Genomic DNA, 24,445 nt, shown 5'->3' with positions numbered 1-24,445 from the left:
ATATTCAAATGACTGGATGACAACTAGTGAAGACAGGTCAGGTTAAAATAGCCTTGTGCATGCTCACACTAGAGCTGGGTGTGCACAGGACTATGCTGAGGGGGTTCAGGGCCTCCAATGTGAATCTTCCTAAGAGATGAGTTACTTTTAGTCTAACCACTACAAAGGAGACTATCCACAGAGTTATGTAGTACCAGTGTAATTCCAGGCTTCTTTCTCTGTGGGTATCTCCACACAGGACTCGGGATTTCTTGATACCAGTATCTATCTGCTTTTTAGTCTCTATCTCAAAGGTTATGGCTCCCTCGCTTTAAAGAAACCAATAAGCTCCTGACGCCAAGATGTATTTGTAAAGAAAACAAAGCAAAACCATAAAAGATGAACACATTCTAGTCCCCTGCCTTTGACCTTCTAATATACTACCTCCCTATCCCAGTACCCTGAGAGTTAAAACAGCCAGACAGAGAAGCACACACACAGTACCCAGTGCTACCCAATTACACCTCCCTCAAAGCACACCTTCACATCCTCATGGTTTATTTTCGAGCAGTTTCTTTTGAAACCTACTCTCTCCACTTTCCCACATCCTTCTCTAAGATGCTCTTCTTCCTCTCTCTCCCCTTCTCCCATCACAATACACCTGAGCATTCCAGGGCAGCACAGACAATCTGAGAGCTCCTGTTATAAGCCGGGCTGCCCTTGAACCCACAGAGATCCACCTGCCTCTGTCTCCTGGTGGCTGGAGACCTGGTCAACCTGAAGGGGAACTGCAGAGTCTGGAAGAACTCTCTGTCCCATTAGGAAGCCCAGGCCCTCAGCTGGTAGCATTAAAAACCATAAACATAAACGCCAAGGTCTCGGAGGAGAGCCCTCGCTTCCCTGGATATAGTATGCATGAAATGGTTGGGCAGGGTGTGGCATGGGCAAGGGATTGACTCCAAGACAGCTTCAGGGCACATTAGCCAAGTTGGCGCTGACGGTGGATGAGAGAATGGCAGGGTGAGTCCTGCAGCAACAGACAAGGTAGAATGGAGATCATGAAGACAGAGGATGAAAGGCAGCTGTTACGAAACAGGCCTGGGCAAGGCAAGGAGTGGGAGGAAATGGGCACAGGGACTCAGGGAGGGGCCTAGCCTGCAGGTCAGGCGTGGAGAGGCAAGGAGGAGCAACACGTGGGGCCAGGTTTCAGCCACCTGTGGAACCAGCTGCAGGGGAAAGGCCTGGTGCCAGGGCTCAGACTAACAGGCGGTGAGGGGAATTAGGGACACGGAGATCTGGAGCTTTATGTGGGTATGTATGCATGTCTGTCTGGGGACAGAACCTCACTCTTTATCCCTGGCTGGCCTGAAACTCACCATATAGACCAAACTAGCCCTGAACTTGCAGCAATCCTCCTGCCTCTTCCTCCTGAGTAGGCCACCACACCCAGCTGAGTCAAGGCTTTAAAGAGAAGCCCCAACTGCAGGCAGGGAGGGAAGGAGAGACTCACAGGCTGTGGGAGGAACTGGAGCTTCCAGGGAGGAGGGCAAAAGGAAACTTCCGTCACTGCCAATTCTGGGGATGAGGCAGCCACAGAGTGAGCAACAGTGAGTAAAGGGATGTGATTCAAGAAGGCTGCTGGGCTGCCTGAACGTATAAGGCTCGGTATCGTGATGGATGACTACTGGATTTAGCTGCCCATAGAAAGTGGTCACCGCCCAATCTGGATTTCCTTCCTTCGCCCCGTTCCTGCTTGTCCAGCGTCTACTCAGCGCATCACTGGACAACTGTTGATGCTGTGGGCACTGATGCCCTCCCATGTGCCAGGGATGGTACACTCCCATGCAGGCACCCTTCATTCGTAGGGGACTGTCCCCCTCAAAAGTCGTCTTCGCTGTGCCCTTTGCTGTCCCCAGTCTCATTTCTGCCCATTCCTTCAATGAGGCTCCGGTCCTCTCTCAGATTAAGCTAATTTACACCTCCCATGGTGTAAATGATGACTTCCAGGTCAATGCCCTATTATCTAAATTTCAACTTCCTGCCTGGGGACTTTCTTTTTGTCCTGCCTCTACCTCAGAGTCTTTGATGTCCCCAGACAGTTGCCCCCAGATGTTTCCCACAGCCTTCGGTCTCCCTTTTAAACATCACCTTTTTAAAGACCTTCCCTGGCCACACTAAAGCAGCCCCCACTCCACGCCCACAAGTTTACTCCCTCTTCTGAGTTCTTGCTTACAGCTGTTGGAACACTGACCAATTTGGCAATGGGCTTTTTTTAGATATCTGTTTACTGGTGAGGTTGATGCACAGTGCCTGTCTTATCCAATACTGCATCCCTTGCCTTAGCATGAACTGAATGCAGGAACAAATTCTCTATGGTCCTTAAAACATGATCAAAACTTTATAAATATGCTTTTCACTGTCTGGGGGGATATAAGGAGCAACTCTTATGCCATCTCCCACCGTCACAGGTTTGGTGGTTCCAGACTATTACCCAGATGGCCCTCAAGCCAAAAACACTTTCCAGAGGCATCATGGAATCCTTCTTTGTCCCTCAGAGCCAATGGCTCACTGACTCCCATCCACTTCACATCCATAACTTCTCTTAAAGGCAGCAGCAGATCCTGGGTTTTAAACTTAGAAAAACATGTCAGCGAGGCTAACGCAACTGGCTTACCGGCTGACTGGTGGGTAGATCTTACCCTACTCTCAGACCAGAGCTCCCCAGAACCACTCGACATGCCCCCTTTTCTTCACCGGATTGAAGATACACCACTCCCCAGCTCTCCTCAGCCCCATTCCTGACTACTCATCCCCATGCGGTAATGACAGCGGTGATGTCAACAGCTAAGATTTATTCGGAGTTTTTATTCACCAGTAATTGCATTAGGAAAATAAAAGGCACATTAGCCAAGCTGAAGCTGATGAGAGATGAGAGAGCAGCAGGCCAAGCCCTGTTAAGGATGAAAGGAGACAGTAATGAAGCTTACACACATAATAACTCAATAAGCAAGTTACTTGTCCCTCTTTCAAAGACGGAGTAACTGAAGTTCAAGAAAGCGAACTTGCCCAACATCCCAGGGTCCAGAGTCAAACTCGAGCATACTAAATTCAGATCCATCCTCCTCATCACTGCCTTTTCTCGCTGGAGCTCTAGCCACAGCCATCGATGCTCTGGCTCTTCCTGCTCCCACAATCCTCAGCTCTGTGGTCTTCTCTGATCTCTGTGCCGCCACAGTCACCGAGCCTCTGTTCACACCATTTCTACCCACGTGGAGAGGGCACTATCCTGTCTGCAAACTGTCAACTTCTCTTTCAGACCCTCCTCTCCCGGCTCCCTGGATCCAAGTCTCTCATTTGTACTGAGTGTGTCTGTGGCTTATCGTGCCTTGGAAATACTCCACAGCTCTGGTGTACAAGGATTTCCTTGCATGTTTCACAGAAGGCATGCATCAGGATTTCAGCTCTGAGTCACATAACCAGATACACAGGAGGGGCTCAGGAGATGGCGACTCAACTGGATTATCAATAAAAAGGGTAAGTGTAAATTTACCAACACCCTGGATGTCAGGGCAGAACAAAAGTCCATTTTTCATTGTTCTCACCTATGCATGACCGAACCAAACAGAAGAACTCACCAAATCCTACAGATGTTCCTGATGGGAAAGTGTGGTGTTCATAAAGACTCAATATATTTTGACAATTATGACAGTTAAAAATCTTTGCACATACCTGCTGCACAGAACTATCTTAAGTAATACAAACTCAGAAAACAAATTAAGGAAAACAAAACAATAGCAATAAAACTTCTTTTATTCCTTGGTTCTTAACAAATTGGAGTCTTCAGAAAATATAATCGGAAAAATTGCTTGAAGTGATCAAGTGAACCAGACTGTGTGTTGGCATGGATAAAGATTTTTTTGTTGTTTTGTTTTTAGCTAGGGAGGGGCTATCATTAGGGTTTGGAGATTAGCACCTAAGCCAATGACAACATGCCAGATTTTGGAACATGAAAGTTACAAATTGCTGGGCAGTGGCGGCACACACCTTTAATCTCAGCACTTGGGAGGCAGAGGCAGGCAAATCTCTGTGAATTTGAGACTGGCCTGGTCGACAAAGTGAGTTCCAGGACCCCAGGGCTGTTACACAGAAAAACTCTGCCTTGAAAAAAGCAAAAGCAAAAGCAAACGAGAGAGAGAGAGAGAGAGAGAGAGAGAGAGAGAGAGAGAGGGAGGGAGGGAGGGAGGGAGGGAGGGAGGGAGGGAGGGAGGGAGGGAGGGAGGGAGGGAGGGAGGGAGGAAGGAAGGAAGGAAGGAAGGAAAGAAGGAAGGAAGGAAAGAAGGAAGGAAGGAAGGAAGGAAGTTAAAAATCAAGCACCTCCAGAAGCTCTAAAGCATGTCAGGATAAGCAAAGGCCAACCCGGAAACTCAGCACATGTGACCCAGAGGAGACATACCTGCAGGAGGCCTCAGCACCGCCCCCCACTCCCCATCCCAGTTCTTAATCCAATGGGGAAAGAAAATGCACTAGAACGGACAGGGACGCAGCCAGCTCCTCTCCATCTTAAGGGAAGTCTCACTGGACGGCGTATCTGCACGTATATGAAGTTAAAGTTGCTTGCGCAGCTTGGGGCTTTCTCCATTATGACCAGAGAAGCTGGGAAGAGCCCGTGTCAGACCTGTGTCCCTCAGTGAGGCAGAACCGTGGTACTGAGATCCCCTGGAGGAAGTGGGGGAAGAAAGAAGGGTACGGGCGGGCAGCTAGTTGGCTACACAAGGAACCATTTCCAAGGGACTCTCTGGTCTTCCAGGCAAAGCAGCAACTAGTCAGCATATATCCAGACAACTCACGCCTCCCACGGCTGCACCACGTTTGGTGGACATGGGTTACGGTGCAACCCTAAATCTCTACGTGCAAAAGTAAATCTGTGAGCCCCGTTCCCCAAGAACTCCAGGAGTTACAGGCCAGGCAGGACACTGAGTTGGTGTGAGAGGAGAAATTAATAAGACAGTGCCACGCTGGACCAGTAGGGCAACTGTGATGAAGCAAGCCAAGGACTTGCTTGGTGACAGCATCTGTCATAGTTCAGGGTTTTAAGGTGGAACAAAGAAGCATCTCATCTTTGGCTTAAGTGGTACATCCTGCCTATCCCAGGGAGCTCTAGGATGCTCATCCACAGGCTTAGAGCTAAACTGTACTGCTAGGAGTTGATATTTACTAACAGGTTACCATTACGTTCAATGTGAAGCTGGGATCCAACAGTCACAGCAAGCGACCTACGATACACGTCAGCACGTGTGCGGTCAGGACAGACATTAGCCCGGCAGAAAGGACAGCGCAGCTTAGGAATAAAGAGATCCTTTGGAAAGGATAGCCTTTCCAGGTAAAGCTAGACTTGGAAAAATCAGGATTTAGATCACTTAAGAGACATCCCAGGAAGGGAAGACCACAGTGTAAAGGCACACTTCTCACATCCTTAGGGAAAGACACAGCTAAAATGTACAGCCCCACACACCAGAGGAGGGTCTCTGTCCTTTAATCTTCCAAATCTACATCTAAATTGAGCTCCCTCATCGGAGAACTCCAAATCCAAACTGCCAGAAAATCATAAACTGAGTATGTTCACAAGTTTTGGGCTTTAGAGCAGTTTCTAATTAGGGATGTTCTGTCAGTGATATCTATGCTCATATCCCAAACTCCAAAAATACCTGAAATCAAAAATACATTGCTCCTAAGCACTCTGGATCAGGGCTACTAGATCAGTAAGTACAAAGCGAGACTAGCTTGCTAGACAGACAATAAGTAGATGGATGGCCGCTGAGATGGTCTGAGGGTCATACTTCCAAACTCCAGACTCCTAGAAAGGAAAAAGAAAATCCATCTTTCTGTTTTTCTGAACTGAAGACATAGGTCCATGACTTAGAGAGTGGAAACAGTTCTCCCCAGCTCTCCTGACCCAAGTTACATCAGACTTAATTGGAGTGATCAGGCTGGACCAGGTACTACCCTAAGACTCAGGTCTGTCCAGCCTGAGAATTCCTCACACAGCAGACTCTTGGAATAGGACCATCAACAGGTGGGCAGGGATGAGTAGAAAGGTTCTGCCTGCTTTTCAGGACCAGACACCCAGGTATAATGCCAGGGCCTCCTTATCTCTTCAAGAACTGGCTCCAGGTAAGGGTAAGGTTGTGCCACAGTCAGGACTGCCCCGCTGGGAAACAATGCTCTAATCAGACTAAACAGGTGAGGACATTGGCATTTAGCATGGCAAGACACAATGACCCGTTCATGGAGAGTCTGTATTTCTCCTCAACTTTACTTGTTATGTTGAAAACTTGGGAGCGTGGAGGACACAGTGTAAGGGGTGGGGGATGGCCAATCCTAAGAGATTATCCGAACACAAGTATATCACAAAACAAGAAATAACAGTCGAGGAATCCTATGTGATTTAGGGGTATCAGCATTGTTCAAGTTGCATTAATATGATTTCAAAGCCTTCCAGATATCTCTCTCTCTCTTTCTCTCTCTCTCTCTCTCTCTCTCTCTCTCTCTCTCTCTCTCTCTCTCACACACACACACACACACACACACACACACACACACACACACACCCGGGGGGGGGGGATTAGCATGTGATTTGTGGATGTACATCTATGTAGGAATACTCTAAGCTGCAACAAATATCATAGAAACTCCAAAGGAAAAACGACTAACTTTTTGAAAGTACTTCACATTTGCATTTATACTATATATAGCTACAGGTATCACTCCAGCAAAAGAACCATTTTTCGTGTGTTCTCTAAACAGCTAAGCACAGAGAGTACCAGGTTCCAAATCTGATCGTCCGCATCCTGTTTATTTGCCCGGACTGTTTCAAGCATGATCGCATGTACATGCCAAGCCAAAGTTTGATTTTACAAAAGAACCTGTATGTGTACCGTGCAGGGGGTGTAGCCCTCTAAAACAACATTCGTGCTACTTTTTGTTCTGGACAGACATGGGGATGAGACATTGCCTCCTTTAAATCATAATCTCACTCCAGCTGTCTGCAAACATGCTCTGACCTCCCTTTTACTTCAGTCCCATTTGATTCTCAACAAGCTCTACCCTACCCACATCCACTCTGTCAAATCTATACTACAACTGGAAGGCCAGCCCTCTATAAGTAATAAATGACAGCAAACAATAAAAAGTCAAAATGCTAAAGTTGTACAGACCTTCTTTAAAAGCAGTCAGTGTGAAATAGGCTCACTGGGTTATCTTTGCAACACAGATTCACATCTTACAAATGATAAATGGAATATCTGATAAATGGAATATCTAACATGGTGTGCATGTTGGGAAGGTGGGGTGATGGAAGGCTCTATAAGGAATGCCAGTAGGCCCAGGTCTGAGTGAATGAAATGATAAAAACACAAGTAGATAAATGGACAGAGACAAAGCACCCCACAGCAAGGCAATGTCTGGTTGCCCACACTGCGAAAGAATTCTGAGCAGCGCACTCACGGAACCCCCAGGAAGCCCCACAGAAGAGGGGAACCACTGAAACAGAGACCCCCCACTAGCAAGGCACAAACTTTTCAAACTGTCACCAACAAACAAAATGCCAGACGCAATGGGGCTGCGGCAGCCCCCAGCCTCTGGACAAGAAAGCATTCCCTACGCCAAGGGGAAGATCCCGCCTTTTTTACCTTTGTGTGCGCCGAAGTCTGTTCCCACTCCTCAAATGAGGCAAAGTAAAGTTTGAGAGCACAGTCCAGAAATTGGGGTCAGACATATCCATTTCCTTCTTTCTTCAATTCACTGTGAGTCCGAGGCCATGGGTTCAAAACGGAGATGGGGGGAAAAAAATAAAGGCGGGGGCGTGGGGGAGAATCCCAATTATCAACTCCCTCCAGAGAAAACGTGCGGTGAACTGTGGTCTCAGGAGCCACTCTGAGCCTGTCTGAGAAGTCCCCGTCCCGTGCTGGCCTTAATTAATGCACAGCCATCTGAAAGGTTCAGGAAACTTATTTCCTCTTGTGTTTGCCCTCTCCTAGGAAGCCTCGGCCAGCTATAAACAGTAATTACAAGAGTTTAGCCCTGCGTTCTGCTCAAAATGCTGTCTCGGTGTGATTCAGTCCAAGGTACTTTGTCATCTGTTTGGCAGATACCATTTGCAGCTCCCGTTGGGGGGAGGCCGTAGGAGGAGGACTATTTTAAGTCTATGGTTCCGGGAGACTGTTGCTTATCAGCAAACCCATTCACATCCGAACATGCCCAGTGCGAAGCTTCCTTTTAGCGTCTACATACAAGGAAAAGAATTTGAACAGCAAAAGCTTCTCTTGCCCTCCCCTTCTGGGGAAGAAAAAAAAAAAAAAAAAAAAAAAAAAAAAAAACCAACACCATGGAAACTTGAAAGCACTTTTAGAAAATTGGCCTATGGGAGGACTTGAATCTGACACCTTTATGTAGGGTCCAGCTGGAAGGAGGGTGGCCCGGCCCTGGCTCAGTCCCCAGCTGGGCCTCCCGAGGAAAGCGAGCCCCCCCCCCCCCCCCCCCGGGTGTACTCTGCCCGGGAGCAGGCTCAGGGAGCATCCTCGCAGCTCCCCTATCCCAGGGTCTGAAATGGATCATCCCTCAAAATAAATAAATAATTCCAGCGGCGGCGCCGGAACACGAGTGTGTGTGCTCTGCACACCTGACGGCTTGGGTGATTCACCACAGGACCTGGCACAATTGTGGCACTCGGGGAGGGAAGTCCCTGATGACGCCGGAGGTGACGCTACCTGTTGTCTGGGAGAAGCACGCACGCACACGCCAAGCCACCCCACTCAACCAAAAACCTCAGTGACACGAAATTCACGAGTTCACATCCTTTTGATGGATGACTACAGTGCACACCTGTTCGGCCTCACGGACTCTAAAGATGGATCTGGCTGGTGACCATTTTATCGCATGTAAATATACTACCTGGAACTGATTTAACAACCTGAATTCTTTTCCCTCCCAGGAAGTTAGAGTCTGATGGAAAACACCACAGGGAAGGGATGAATATGGTTGTTACTCATTTTGAGGAAAAAGACACTATTTAAATAACTCCCCAAACCACAAATGTTCAAAAGTATATAAAGAAAAAATACAATTTAAATCATTTACTTTTAATTTAATATTATGTATTATTAAGTCTTGTGGTACATAGAAATATTTTCTCACCCAAAGACGCCAAAACGGTTTGATGATTATTTTTGTTTATTTGTTTTTGGTTTTTTTTTTTGGAGATAGGGTTTCTCTGTGTAGCTCTGGCTGTCCTGGAACTCACTCTGTAGACCAGGCTGGCCTGGAACTCAGAGATCTGCCTGCCTCTGCCTCCCATGTGCTAAGATTAAAAGCGTGCGCCACCACTGCCCTGCTGATAACTTTTATGAAGCACATTCATACCCACAAAACTACCTTCTTCTAGAGTCCCCACAGATCTTTGAGACTCTTAAAAATGAAAGAAAAATCACCAAATCTGTTCAGTTGTACACAGGAGAAACAGGCTGTGAACAGTAATGACATAGACCTATTTTCCAAATTCCTAAGAGCTTTGGTTCGGTGTCTTTGCCCTCTCCAAGGCCATCCCTTGTTGGTTTTTTAATGTTGTGAAGTACAGCCACCCTTCTGCACTGAGAGGTTCAAGCACACTCACACTAAAAATAATTTTTAAAAAAATAGCCAGGAGTGGTGGTGCACATGTGGATCCTTGGCACTCAGTGGAGGCTGACACAAACCACTGTCTGGGTTCTAGGGCAGTCTGCTCGACGTAGCAAGACCCTGTCTCAAGAATAGAAAACCTCTGAAACATCAGTCAGCGCTCTCAACCGCTGAGCCAGCGAGATCCAGGACAGGCACCAAAACTACATGGAGAAACCCTGTCTCAAAAAACCAATAAATAAATAAATAAATAAATAAATAAATAAATAAATAAATAAATAAAATAAAACCCCAAAAACAAACAAACAAAGAAACAGCAGTAACAACAACAAACCTTACAAACCTTGCAAATAAAACTATGTGACTAGTGAACACGTGTGGGCTCTTTTCTTGTTCTTTTATTCCCAAAACAATATGTTCCAGCATCTATTTACTGAGCACACATATTTCATTTTATATTGACCGTTATCTAGAGTTGATTTACTATATGAGGGAGGATGTGGTGTTCACACGCAAATATTCAGTCTTATGAAAATTGTGTTAAAATGTTTACATGTTGTGTGTATGTATGTGTATGCCTGTTGGTTTATATGTGCTCCATGTGCATACAGGTACCCTACAGTGGTCAAAGAAGGGCATCGCATCCCCTGGAACTGGGATTGCAGACAGTTGTGAGCCACTACATGTGGATGCTGGGAACTCAATCTGCAAGAGCAGCAAGTGTTACAAACTGCTGAGCCATCTCTGTGGTCCCATGTGTAGGAGGCTTGGCCATCACTGGTCTCTGGTCTCCTTCGAGATCTCTAGAACTTAGACCTCATGGATACCTAGAGGTGACTGACCGCTCTACATGATTGTTCAGAGGTAAATATAAAGTAGTTCCCAAACTCCAGTAGGGTTTCTCACTGGTGACACTGTAGCCAGGACCATTCTTTGCTTTGGAGGCTTTCTTGTACTTTGGAAAATGTTGGGCAGCATCCTGAACTCTTTCCGCTAGATAGCAGAAATGCCCATCAAAAGTCTCTGCAGACACCGCCAATTCCTTTTTGTTGGGAGCCAGTGTTCTAGATAATGTCTCCCTATGAGTAAGATGTCATGTCGTCTTTGATTCTGGACTCAATGCTTAATGTAACCTTAAGCATGTTACTCAATCACTGCCTATTTCCCCTAATTATAATATAGATCCCTAACAGGACCAACCTCTGGGAGTTGGCATAAATGAAAATAAGATGACACATATAACCCCCTCCATGTAATGTCTGAGTCAGTGCTGACAGGAGAAAGAACGGAAAAAAATGCTTCCTTCATTGTAACCTGGAGCTACGGGCACTACAGCATGCTCTGTCCTCTTCAGTGCCCTGAAAGTGGGTCTCCCCAGACAGTAGTCACACTGTACTTGAACTGACTGCTCGCTGCTGCCTTCCTTGTAACATGTGAGTTTCTCAAGGCTAAGGCCATGTTTCCCTGATCTCTGTATTTCCCGACACCGGACAGCCCCTAACTCACACAGACATTTTCAAAGATACTTTTTGAATAGACAGTTCCAGATTCCAAGTGTCTATTATTTCTCCTCTGATACACAAAAAATGACCAGTATGAATAGGTTCACTGATGCTCTCACAGCATCCCAAATTCTCAGTGACTCTACAAGAATGTTGTTACGTTCTTATTGACTCCTTGCTACCAAGAGATGGAAGGATATTAGTGTTAACATTCCTCAGCTCCTAGCGTGGCTTCGGGAAATATCACAGCCAAACACAAGGAAAACTCCCCTTTGGGTAGCATCTCCACATTCTACAGAGAAAGCAAAGATTCTTTTGATGAAAAGGGGTAATGGCATATCACGGGCTGCCACAGGAAAGCAATCAAGAGGGCGAGAGAGGATCTGAAACTGTGCTACAAAAATCGCGAATCCAAGGATCTCTGCTGAGAGAGACAACATTTGAGGGCTAAGAAATATTAGGCCAGCTGACCATGAATAATAAAGGACTGCATGGAGCTAGGTTTGCATTGACAGGAAAAAAGGGGGGGTGGGGGAGTCAAGTTTCCTAGAGCAGTGTTTAGTCAGTCACAACTTGGAGGATATAGGTAGGGTGAGAATTCAGCTCTGGATGGATTTAAGACCTGATGTCTGTACTTCCCAACTCTCATATTCTTCATAGTCCTTCTGGAAACATACATGCATTTGGCATTGCCTATGAAGGTGGCGGCAACTCAAGTGAGTGCACAGATAAAATCAAACCTTTATTTTTCCTCTGCTCTCCATTTTGAGGAATAGCTGAAACTCTCAGATACTAGTAGCTACTGTTAAGATTTTTTTTCTTATGATGAGTTTAAGTATGGGATGTGCATATATATGCGCAGGTGCCCAAAGAGTCCAGAAGAGGGCACTGGACCTTCCTAATCTAAAGTCACAGGTGGTTGTGAGCAACACAACATGGGTGCTGGGAACCAAATTCTGGTCCTCTGCACCAGTGGTCTATGCTTTTAAGTGCTGGGCCATCTCTCCAGCTCCGACCCTAGTCGTTTTAATGATATACAGTATAATATTTTTAATGAAAAGGCCTGGGAAGATTTGGATTTATCCACACTAGGTAAAGTACACACACAGCTAGTGATGAATTTCCTAATACAGAGCAAGTACTTGATAGATTCCCACACTCGCTGATGATAAGAGTAGGCGTGACACTCAAGTGTAACCTGTCTTCTAACCTGTTTGACTTGATTTAGGAACCTATGATTCAGAAGACAAGGCAGTCGGAAAACACAGGATTAAATTTGTCAGAACTACTGACGTTTTGCTACAGACGAAATAATCACATACACAGAAAAGGAAGCAGAGTTGAGTTGCGATTGCAATAAAGCCGTGGCTGCTGAACCAAGAAGAAAGTTCTTAAGCACACAGCTGGACTAAGCCAACACAGAGACACTCAGAAAGACTTTCCACTCATTGGACAACCACTAAACCAAGACAGCATTGGGTGATAGCGTTTGGGATCCAGACAGCTCATTCATTTATCAGAATGGCACTATCAGCCACTGCTTTTCCAAGAAGAGGAAATGAGATGGGAAAATAAGCTTGTCATCCTACTGGGAAGCTAGCTCTGGAAGAAATGGGTATAAAATAAAGGGTCTACTCCTTCACGATTAAGTCCCCTCCAATGTTAAAGATAAATGTCCTCTTTACAGACTTTTGACTGCCTGCAGAAGAATGCCACACAGAATGGTGTTAAAAAGCTTACATTTACAGACTCTTTTTTGCATACTATGAGGGGACTAAGTTTTCTGGGACAAGGTGTTAGGACCGGGGAGCTTTCAACTTCCTGTGCAAGCCCCTGCGTCTGTGGGTCTACATCCAATGGGAGGACCCTAGGAATAGTGGGATTGATGCCGAGTGTCCAGGAAGGTTCCACCTGAGCCTGGCCTAACAGCGAGTCTGTGGGAAACTCTCTTGACTTGATCCCCAGCCATATGCTCAGGACCTAGAAATGACCATCTCCCATGGCTGTCCACATTTACACGTCCACCAGATCAGCTTCTAGATGCTCTCCTGAACATCAAGATGGAGGTCTGAGGAGCACACTAATTTCTCTAAATGAGGAAAGCCTACAAGAAATAGAACTGAAGTAAGTGTATAAAATATGGTACACAGAAAGGATGCTGTAGCCGGGGAGAAAGAACATAGAATACACTGAAGAACAGCAGGTCAAGGAAGACTCTCCTAGTGTTATTAAACTTCTGGGCACCTACGATACTCAAATGTATATATAAAAAAGATAAATGATAATGAACTGGCAGGGATACAACTGAATGCTAAAACCCATGACAAATAATAATCATGTTGTATCATTCTAAGAAAAGATTTTTAAAAAGTAGCATCATAAGGTAAGATTCAGACTTAAAGTTGTTGAGTAAAACATTTAATAAGAACAGTTGATTTCTCTTTCCTAATAGTCTATCAGAGAACTACATAATCCTCATTGTTTTCATGAAAGATACGTTGTAAATAGTAACAGGACAGAATAAAAGGAGGACAAAATGGGAAGAGAATGCAGTGTGTTCCTCAGGCATTCTGATCCCAGGAGAAGCAGAGGTTCACAAAGGTATCAGGAAGCCAATAACGTCAGTAAATCTAAGAGAACAGAGTGGGCAGATGTGGGAAATGAGGACTTTTCTACCCAAAGTAGCTCCTTGAGACGTATGATGGCTAAGCATGATGGGATGGTCATGGATGGCCATGGACTCTCTAACGCTCTGTCTAGGTGGGATATGCCTGAGAAGCAGGCAGGGAAGCATGTCTAGGAAGGACACCCCTGTGATTCTCTACTCTGTCAAGCAGGGGAAGGCCCCGTGAGAAGTGGGTTGGACAGAGCACCCACACCCCCAGAGGAGAACAAGGCATGCTTCCAGAAGAGGCCACAGGAAGGAGGTTCCGGGGAGATCCCAGCTAAGTAGTGTGCTGATTGAATGAGAATGGCTTCCATAGGCTCACATATTTGAATGCTTGGTACCTAATTGGTAAAACTGTTTGGGAAGGATTAGGAGGTGTGGCCTTTATTGGAGGAGATGTGTCACTGGCAGCAGGCTTTGAGGTTCCAAGAGCCCACCTATTCCCATTTAGCTCTCTCTTCTCCCTGTCTCTTGCTTGTGGATAAGATATAAGTTCTCTCTAGCGCTCCAACACAATTTGCCTGTCTGTCTGCTGTCATGCTCCCCACCATGATGGCCACGGACTCTCTAACCCTCTATAACCATGAGCACCCAAATTAAATGCTTCCTTTTATAAGTTGCCTTGGCCATGATGTCTCTTCACAGCAACAGAACAGTAAGATAAGTGGGATTCTTGATTCTAAAACAGCTGTCTGGAATGTGTGTATATATATATATATATATATATATATATATATATATATATATATATATATCAGTGTTGTGTGATATTTTGATATTTTGATCACATTCTGACAATAAAGTTTGCTTTGAGTCAGAGGGCAGAGCCAGATATTAGCTGACCAAAATTAACCACAGAGGTTTTGAAGGACTGAGGACAGATAGAGAGACAGGAAGTAGTAAGGTGGGGTTTAGAGAGGATCTCAGTCCTTTTGATTGGCAGAATGAATGAGACAGGAGGTCATTGGTTGCTTCTCCATCTCTTTTCTGATCATTCATGTTCTTACCCAGATATCTGACTCCCTATTTTTTATTAATAAAAAGCATTAGATTAAACACTACATATCAGTAAATTGCAATTACACAGAGCATGGGCCTCTAATGGGATACCAAGATAATCATGGAACAGAGGGAGGGCAACTCTTAGAGGTCAAAGCCCTCTTCTCACATATAGGAAAGCCTCACATACAGAGCAAGACTAGGTCTTCCTTTCCTTGAGTCTGAACTCTGTGGCCATTTGTTCCAGGTAGTCTTTGGGTAAGCCTGCCCCCGCCCCCCCCCCCCCCAGTGGGTGAGATACATCTCTCTACTGGGCTCTATGCCAGACAGTGCCTGCAAAAAAGAGTTCAGTCACTATCAACACCCAGAGTTGCTTCGGATCAGTTCTCCTTAGAGAAGAGCTCCTTCCAGGCTAGGGCTGTCTTTCCTTCATCTTTAAATCCTTAAGACCATCAGTGAGCTGAATGCTAAAACAAAGGAGAAGGAGAAGCCGAGACAGAGAAATGACCAAGGGATTGAACAATGAGAGGGGTGGGGGTCAGTGAGGGTAAGAAGAGAGTGAGGGTGAGCTTGCTCACAGGTTTAAAGAGGGGGGGCAATAACAGCACAGTTACTGCCAGAAGCCTGATACTCTGAAGACCAACCCTGTTCATGTTTTAAAAAGCTTTTCCTGACTATTCCTGTTTGAGTGTCACAGATCCCTAAGTCCATTCCATTATTTATATGTGCTGTATCCACTAAGAACATTTATTATCTCAGACTCTGAAATGCCACGAATTAGGGACCTATGGACATGCACTTAATTGTGAGAAGGTGTAGTTATATGATTGGTTACAGATGAAATGCTAAGTGCTTTTTTGGTGGTCGCTTTGAATCCCAGTCAGCAAGGAGTACATCTCAGGATGGAGTTAACTTCAAGGACATGGTGCTACTTGATCCAGAAGCCTGGGTCCAAGGTACATCATTTCTCATTCAGCTCCGGAGCATGAATTACAGTGCAATTATAAGAAGTGACAATTGGGTTGAAGTGGGTCAGTGTGGTTATATTTAGCCCTTTAGAGCTGACACCAAGACCTTTCTGTAATGTAAGACTATGGTTAATTTATCAGTTCATCTTTCCTTCAGTATTTTTCCAGGTCAGATAACCATGGTTATAGAGAATTATCCTATTAAATGAGAGGGAGGAGTTGAGATGAATGTCCCCCAGAGAAGCATGCAGACAGAGGTAGAGACAGCGTTTCTGCAATGACAAGAATGTTACTCTATTGTTAAAGCTGATTCAAACTGTCACCAAGCAGGAAGACATGTCACCAAGGACAGGGATGTTAGCCAAGCAGTTTGCAAGCAAGGTTCAGCGGAGTTTCTATTAAGTCACATCATTTTTATACTGATAGAAGTTTCTGAAGAAATATTAATTCACAGGGGGGTAAACAGAATGTCAGCCATGAATAGCTATGAGAGAAATGTGATTGAAAATATCAGATATCATTTTTACCTAACTGGCAGAGATTTAAAAAAATGATAATATTCAATGTCAGTGAAGGCAGAGGGAGACAAGTACTCTGTACCAATATTTTTAAAAGCAATTTGGAGGATGAACACACACATATGTATACATAAACACAAACATATATTGATCAACCAGCTCCCCCACCCCCCCATCCTAGGCTTGAAAGCCATCTTATAGTTAAGACAAACTAGGATTGGGCTATGCCCCACCTATAACTTAACTAACTATAAATGGTTCTGTACTGCTTGTTCCAGGAAATGCCAACCATGCCCTTGTTTCAAAGATGCTGTTATGACTACCTTGCTTTGCCCACCTTATTAAGACTACCTTGTTACGACCGCCTTGCAAACATGTCTTTGTTTCACAAGAGGTTGTTATGACCAGCTTGTTATTTTCTGCTTCTCTAACCCTGCCTGTTTGCCTGCCAAATGCCCCATTTGGAAATCCCCTACCCCTGAGCTATAAAAAGTCTCATCTTGCTCAAGTCCAATGCTGACCTCTTGAACCCTGCCTTAGGGGGTGGCAGCCCGTATACACAAATAAAAAAATTCTTGCTTTAATTTAGCCATGATGATCTGGGTTGGTGGTCTTTCTCCTCACACCTTTGGGATTAACAATACTTACATATGATAAATATATCTCCGAATGCTATACTATATATTACATCATATGTACAAGATTTTCAGGTATGGTAATCAATTCAGAACTGCTTATAATTGCATAATATTAGTGTGTGCGTGTGTTTGGGGGGGCAGGTTCTGAAGATTCAAAAGAAGGGCAATTCTTCTTCAGTCCTAAAATGATCAGAAACTGGAACTTAAGAAACATACCAGGACAATAGCCTGGATAATGGATTCCAGAGTTGTCCAGGCTAAACTCTGGAGAACCTGTGAATATGGTACCTGCATGGCAAAAGACATTCTGGGGATTTGATTAATGTAAGGGGTTCCAGGGTTATTCACAGGGGCCCTTAGGTGCAATCCCAGCAATCTCTCTAAAAAAGGGGCTGAGGGAGAGTGGAAGAGAGGTGTATGTCAGAGGCTGATGCAGTCAGAAAGGGGATGGGGACAAAAGCCCAGGAATGCGAAGAATGCAGCTAGGAGGGAGTGGGGAAGGGGTGGGGGGAGGGAGGGTTATGATTCCAGCCCAGCACTTTCAGCTCAGTCCAGGGAAAGTGACTTCGGGCTTCTGACCTCTAAAACTGTGAAGGTATAAAGCCCCAAGCATTTACCTACCTGGTCATAGGTGGTTACAGTAGCCAGAGGAAGCTAAAACAATGTTTTTACAATACGGTTAAAATGAGAATATCTCCTGAAATAATGCAAGACAGGAACTCTATGATTGTTTAAAATGTTATATCAAAAATAAAAATAAAGCATTTCTGTAAACATCTGTATGAGATGACATTTTTATTATCTAAATGGTTTACATTTTCATCAATATTATTATCTGGTTTCATGCAAGTGACCAGAACTTCTAATCCTCCTGCCTCTACCACCCAAGTGCCGCAATCACAGGCATGAGTCATCAGACTTGGTTTATGAGGTTCAGGAGATCAAACCCAGAAGTTCCTATATGATAATTAAGCACACTACCCACTAAATGGCTCCAGTCCACAAGTTAATTATTTTTAATTAAAAAAAAAAAGTCAAATTTTAATTTCCCAAACACACATTGGACAGTTTTGTTCTCATGACTGTGAAGGCTCAAGCTGCCCAGAATACGAGGCAACTCTAAAGAATTTACCAGATTAAGAAACAACACACATTCAGTGACGTTTTCCATAAAATGTGATTGATGTTTTGGACACATGACATAAGATGAACGTGTAAAAGCTCTATGAGCCTTGAAAATACATACTAAAATTGCTTTTAAAAAGAAGCCATTCCCACTCCCAGGAATTTAGTAATATAAAAAATGAAAAATCTTGCTGTCTTCCAGGCATAAATCCTTACCTGTCTGTGGCAACTGGGCAAATGGGTATTTTTTGAAGCCAAAAGGGTTATAAATCTATCTGATGCTTTGTTTTACATTGGATATATGCATTGGGTATCTGCAGACTGGAGCCGCGCATTTATGCAAACTGTTTTGAATTCTAAGCCTACTTCTCCATATCACCCTACACACTTTCTTCTTTCACTGCTCATAAATGAAAGGAAGCCGCTTTGAAAATCATCCAGGAAAGTATAAGCAAAATCTGATGGTCCTCACTGGAATTACTGAGTGGCTATAATCCAGCACACATAAGTTTGTTACCTTCTATGAGCCTAAACATTTCAGACTTCACTGTCTTTCATTAGTTAAGCTGTGACGAAAGAAACAGCACAAACGTTGGGTACCAAGAATATAAATGTCCCTTGAGTAGATATATTGTCCTACATCTGATATGTTGGCAATATAATATCTAATATATTGTCCTAGATTTTATAAAAGACACTCATAATAAGTACCAATATGATCACAAAATGGTTTTCAAAGAGATATTTTAGTTAATAAGAACTGTAGCAAGAGACACTAAAAAGCAACTAATAAGAGAGCAAGTGGATGAAGGGTGGGTATTTAATTACTGTGAAGTAAGGACTGTCCCAATTAATGACCCTTAGGAGATCAGGAACATCCAAAATTATAAAGAATGCTAATACAGCATGGGGGGAAAATGTAGAAAAGCCAGTTGACATGTACATGAAAGACACTAGAAAGTTGAAGAGAAAATGCTACTTAAAAGTAACAGGAAAATAGGGGTGGGGGTGGGGGTGGGAGAGTAAAAAGTTTTCACAGTATATAAAATGATAAAAGAATAAAACAAGATTATTTATTTATTTATTTATTTATTTATTTATTTATTTATTTATTTATTTATTTATTTATTTATTTGAGACAGGCTTTCTCTGTGTAGTCCTGGCTGTCCTGGCACTTACTCTGTAGACAAGGCTGGCCTCAAACTCAAGAGAGCTGCCTGCCTCTGCCTCTCAAGTAAAACAGGACATTGCGTCTTTGCTCTCATCTGGTAATGGTCATCGTTTTTGGCCTGGCTGAACTCAGTCCCCTTCCTATTACCAGTGTGAGGCCACCGTTCCTCCCAACACGTCCAGCCCTCACATCTGCCTGTGGTCCTGTCACTTACCCCAGAAACAACATTCAACAGCTTCCCGTAACATTTCTCCAGGGTGGTTTCTATCTCCCAACACTGACTCACTCCAGACTAAGTAAGAAATGCAGATTTGGGGCTCTTCTTTGCACCAAATGATTCATGGATTTTGAGAATGGAGCTCAGGAATCTGTATCACACTGAAATATAGGTGACTTCTGTACAGTTTGGGAAGCACATCTCATGAAGATTAAGATCTCTTCTGGTGGGCTATTTTATTATGTCCTCTGTCGTTAACTCTCCTGTGTAGTTCCTGGACATGGGTCTTCTTGTGGTTTACATTTCAATAATAAAAATATGCACTTGTCCGAACTACCATATTACTTTCAGCTCCCAGACACAGTAAACCCTGCCACACATTTTACACATCCTGTTCCCTGTTTCTAGAATTCCCATCTCCTCTGTTTGGGAACGTTCTGCTCATCTTTCAAGGGAGAGCTGGAAGGTCACCCTCCAGCAAAGTTTGTTTGACTTTCTCCTGTACACATAAGTAGTTCTCCTGCAGGCTCCCCGATGAATTTATGCATCGCATGCCTCTTGTATAGCAATCATTCTTCTGCAGCAAGATGTGTTTACAGGTCTAATTCCCCACTAGGCTTTGTGCTTTCCAAGTACAAGGACAGATTCTATTCGCCAGGGTATGCCTCAAGTACAAAGTGAATACTCAGGATGAATGGATACACATAGATTATTTTCTAAGGTTCTGGGAGAGAAAAAACCCAAACCTGTTAGCTTTCTAATTCTCCAACTGCCATACAAGCCATAAGGAGACACTTCCAAACCCATGGTGCCTTTTGTCAGCTGGCTGGATGGTTTGTCTTTCTTAAATAAATAAATAAATAAATAAATAAGTTTTAAATAAATAAATAATTTATTTTGGGTTGTTGAGACAGGTTTTCTCTGTGTAGCCCAGCTTGTCCTGGAAATCACTATGTAGACCAGGCTGACCACGAACTCATAGAGATCTGCCTATCTCTCCCTCCTGAGGGCTGGGATTAAAGGCATGCACCACCAGGGCTGGATTTGTGTTTACATTTTTTAAAATAGCACTTTGAAAAAAAGTATTTTCCAAGTGTCTGGGTGCCTATAATATATGTCTATACACCACATGTATGCCTAGTGTCTGAGAAGGCCAGAAGAGGGTGCCTGATAACTGGAACTGGATGGTTGTGAGTCACCAACATGGGTGGTAGAAATTGAACCTGGGTTCAATTCAAGAGAATAGTCAGTACTCTTAACCATTTTGAGATACCCCTATTTTAATTTTTTTATGTGTATTGAGTGCCTGAATGTATGTTCATGCATCATGTGCATGCAGTACCTAGGGAAGCAAGAAGAGGGCACTGGATCCCCTAGAACTGGAGTTAGAGATGGTGTGAGATACTATGTGGGTGCTGGGAATCAAACCCAGGTCTTCTGCAAGGGCAGCAAGTGCTCTTAACCACTAAGCTATCTCTCCAGTCCTCATGGATAATCTTCTTTTAAGTACTGTCATTATATACAATCTTCATAACGAGCAACAAAAATAGCAATACAAAGTTAAGCCCATGACACTTAGGTAGATATTAATGGCTTATTAAAAATAAGAACTCCAAACTTCTGTTAGCTTTTTAACTCTCCTCTGCAATAAGAATGGCTGAAGTATAGTTTTCTTTTGTCTCCTGAAAGGATGGCTAAAAACAGGAGCTCGGGCAGGGTGACCTTTTTCCAAGGTTGGAAACTCAATCTTGCTGGGAACACAATCAACACCCACAACTCCAAAAGAGAACAGATGAGAATTCAAGGTGGTATATCAATAGTGCTCAAGGTTACAACCTGCTGGCTGCTACATCACAGCCCAGGCCTTCTGGCTCACATAGGTCAATTTCCATTAAAAATTCTTCCATCCCATTTAGGAGAAGCTGCAAGGGGAAGCCGTCTAGTCGCCTGGCCTGAGTGCAATCTGACCCTCAGACACTTTTGCAGGCATCCTCTTCTGTCACACCACCTCCTCCTGAGAATGGCCATTCCTCCATCTTCTTGTTCTTACTCTAAAATTAGCTATCTTTACCTAAAGTTTTAACTAACAAGTAATGTTTGAGTTGATCATGCTGAAGATGTGAACCATTCCCTGGGGTTACATTTTAGAGTTGGGAGTTTGGGAGACAAGTACGAGGTGTTGGTGATGTGGAAAGCCCATTCACTACTGCAGAGTCTGAATTCGGTGAGAAATGCTTTGGCATCTGCAGGCAAGCTTCCCAACAGGTGTTGGCCTTCACCCCATCTTCCCAGCCCTCTTCTCTGGAGCAAAGACAGAAAGATGCAGCACACAGAGAGGTTGCTTGTCACTGAGGTGACTACTTTTTATTTTTCTCAGTCATCAAGGGTAGATTACCTGTATGCTAACTATGCAGCCTCCAAAATAAAGAGCTCCTGTGAAGTAATACTGCAGCATGGCAATCTGCTCCATGAAAAACCCAATGGAAAAGGACTGTGGTTTGCTTGCAGTCATAATCCTATGTACACACAGGAAAAGATCTGTGGGATTCACAAAAAAAAAAAAAAAAAAAAAAAAAAAACTAGGAAATTTAATTATTTTATTCTTGACACGGTTTTCATGGATCTTAAACCATTTTTAAGAAGTTGTTTCCTAGCTGGGTGTGGTGGCACACTCCTTTAATCTTGGCACTCTGGAGGCAGAGGCAGGTGGATCTCTGTGAGTTTAAGACCAACCTGGTCTGAAAATAGTAAGTTCTAGGATAGCCAGGGCTACATCGTTAGACTATTTCAAAAGGAAAAAAAAAGTTGTTTTCTGGTGTTTAGCAAGTAATGGCATCAGTTATCCTAAATACCAACTCATCTTTCTGGAAGCCATTACAACTGCTTTCAAATAATACTGCTTGACAGAAAACCAAGCAGGTCCAGGCTCTCTCCAGGTGTGTGTGGGCAATATTCACCTATTCCAGGAGCTAAGCTTTAATTTGCTAGAAACTAAAGGATAATCATCATTTACCATCTTGAATGGTATTAGATATGACTGTCAAAGTCCCTTCTGTCCATTTCCAAAGAATCCTTTGATTTGTTTACGCTAGTGAGTGTCTAGTAGTACAGCTTTTAGAACACCTGGCTTCCAAAGATCTATCTGGTGGTTGTCACAGAAACAGCCTTGAGCTACTTCAGTGAGCTGCCAGGAACCTGCAAAGTACTGTATTAGTCCATTTTCTGTTGCTATAACAAAACACTGACAAGTAGACACTTTATGAAGAAAAGAAGTTTGGTTGGCCCACAGGTCTGGAGGCTGCAGAGCATGGGCATTAGCTTCTGCTCAGTTCTGCTGATGTAATCTTGTTGCATCATACCAGCTCAAGGTATCGTAGTATTAATATGAGCAAGAGAGAGACTATAAGATGGAACAGAAAGGCAGGCTGAGCTTGCTCTTGTCGTAACAACACATTCTCACACACACCAATGTGAGAACCATATTAACACTTTCTGCTGTACTCTGACGAGTCCCACCATCTCTCAGCATCACCACCATGAGGCCCAAGCTCCCCACATGTGAATCTTTGGGGACAAACTCAAACCAAACCACTGCAAACCTAAAAGGAGGGACTATTGGTTACCTGTAGTTATACTAGAGAGCAAGGCAAGCTATGTGTAACAGAGGCCTGGCCCCGCCCTCAAATCACAAAATCTCTCAGATGGGCTTCAAAGAGAATGACAAGAATTTCTGACGGATCTGATTACCACCCCATCTGCATGTCACCAAGGGGTTGCACCCATCGCTTCATATGTCAATATGCAAATAAGGACAATTTTGAGAAGGGTCAAAGCAGGTTTTGCGGTATAAATCCCTGACTCTTTTCAACATGGGATACAAAGAACAAAAAATGTAGAAACAATGAACACATGAACAAAAAAGAGGACACAAGGCAAAAAAAAAAAAAAAAAAAAAAAGACAGCTAATTTTGTCTTTTTCTCCTTAAAAAAATTAATTGCAATTGCGTGTGTACAGGGGTCTATATGTAGGTTTGTGCAAGTGAGTGCAGATGCCCTTGGAGGCCAGAAGGCAGTGTCAGAGCCCCTGAAGCTGGAGTGGTTGTGAGCTGCCTGGCATGTGTTAGAGTTGGCTGTGGGATGTCTGGAGGCTGGAAACCAAACCAGTATCCTCTACAAGAGCAGCATGGATGGGCTCTTCATCACTGAACCATTTCTACAGTCCCCACAGATGTTAACAACTGTACAATGTGCACCAGAAAAGTGTGTCAGTCCTCAGGTCTTGGTAACACCCCTTCTCCCAAACCACAGGTACCTTGGGACAAACAAGGCCACAGTTGCTTGAGTAAGGAGGCAAACTCAGTCCCTGCATCTGACAGCCACATTGTGCTGTCACTGAAACAAATCTCAACCTTTCTTATCTTCCTTTTTTATCCAAAGGATCAACACTTCAGGATGGAACTAAATTCATAAAATGCTATTCTCGTTCCCATATGACATGTAATCCATTTATTAGATTTAAAAAAAAAAAGTTGTCGAATATATTTAAAAGTCTCCGATTCTAGCTTAGTGACTTGTGAGACAGTCTCACAAAGATATGCAGCCAGGGTGCTGGAGAGGTGGCTTCGCAGTGAGGAGCATTTGTTCTTCAGAGGATCCAGGTTCAGTTTCTAGCACCCACACGGTGGCTACAACCATCCTTAGGCATGCATGTGGTACACATAAAATACAGGCAGACAAAACACACACATAAAATAGATATTTTTAAAAAATAACATAAGTATGGCCAGTCACATTTATCATCAACTGAGATGAAGTGATATAGAATGGCCATATGGCTCCTGAAATCTAAATATGAAACTGACATAATAAACAGAAATAAACAGACTTCCAAAAACCTTGATAGTTTCTAAGGGCATATATGATTGTTTTAAATGAGATCATTATGTTATTTCTTTGCTCAAAGTGAAAAAGTAAAGTTTGAATAAAAA

General features: G+C 43.7%; 1 protein-coding gene across 10 annotated transcripts in view; it reads right to left on the bottom strand.

The window, feature by feature from the left end:
- The window catches only part of Mast4 (microtubule associated serine/threonine kinase family member 4), a 594,548-nt gene that overhangs the window by 158,012 nt on the left and 412,091 nt on the right, over nt 1-24,445 (bottom strand). For 2 of the 10 annotated variants that reach the window (XM_042261726.2, XM_042261729.2), the window contains exon 1: nt 7,668-8,089. The exons of the other annotated variants lie outside the window; for them this stretch is intronic. In XM_042261726.2, coding sequence (XP_042117660.1) covers nt 7,668-7,759 — 92 coding nt within the window. In that variant the 5' untranslated portion in view covers nt 7,760-8,089. Of the gene's footprint in view, nt 1-7,667; nt 8,090-24,445 lie in introns of those variants that run through there. 10 annotated transcript variants of the gene reach the window in all.

The sequence above is a fragment of the Peromyscus maniculatus genome, chromosome 15 (assembly GCF_049852395.1).
Source record: "Peromyscus maniculatus bairdii isolate BWxNUB_F1_BW_parent chromosome 15, HU_Pman_BW_mat_3.1, whole genome shotgun sequence".
NCBI lineage: Eukaryota > Metazoa > Chordata > Mammalia > Rodentia > Cricetidae > Peromyscus > Peromyscus maniculatus.
Note: the sequence above shows the minus strand (reverse complement) of the source record. Positions and strands in the feature narration are given on the sequence as shown.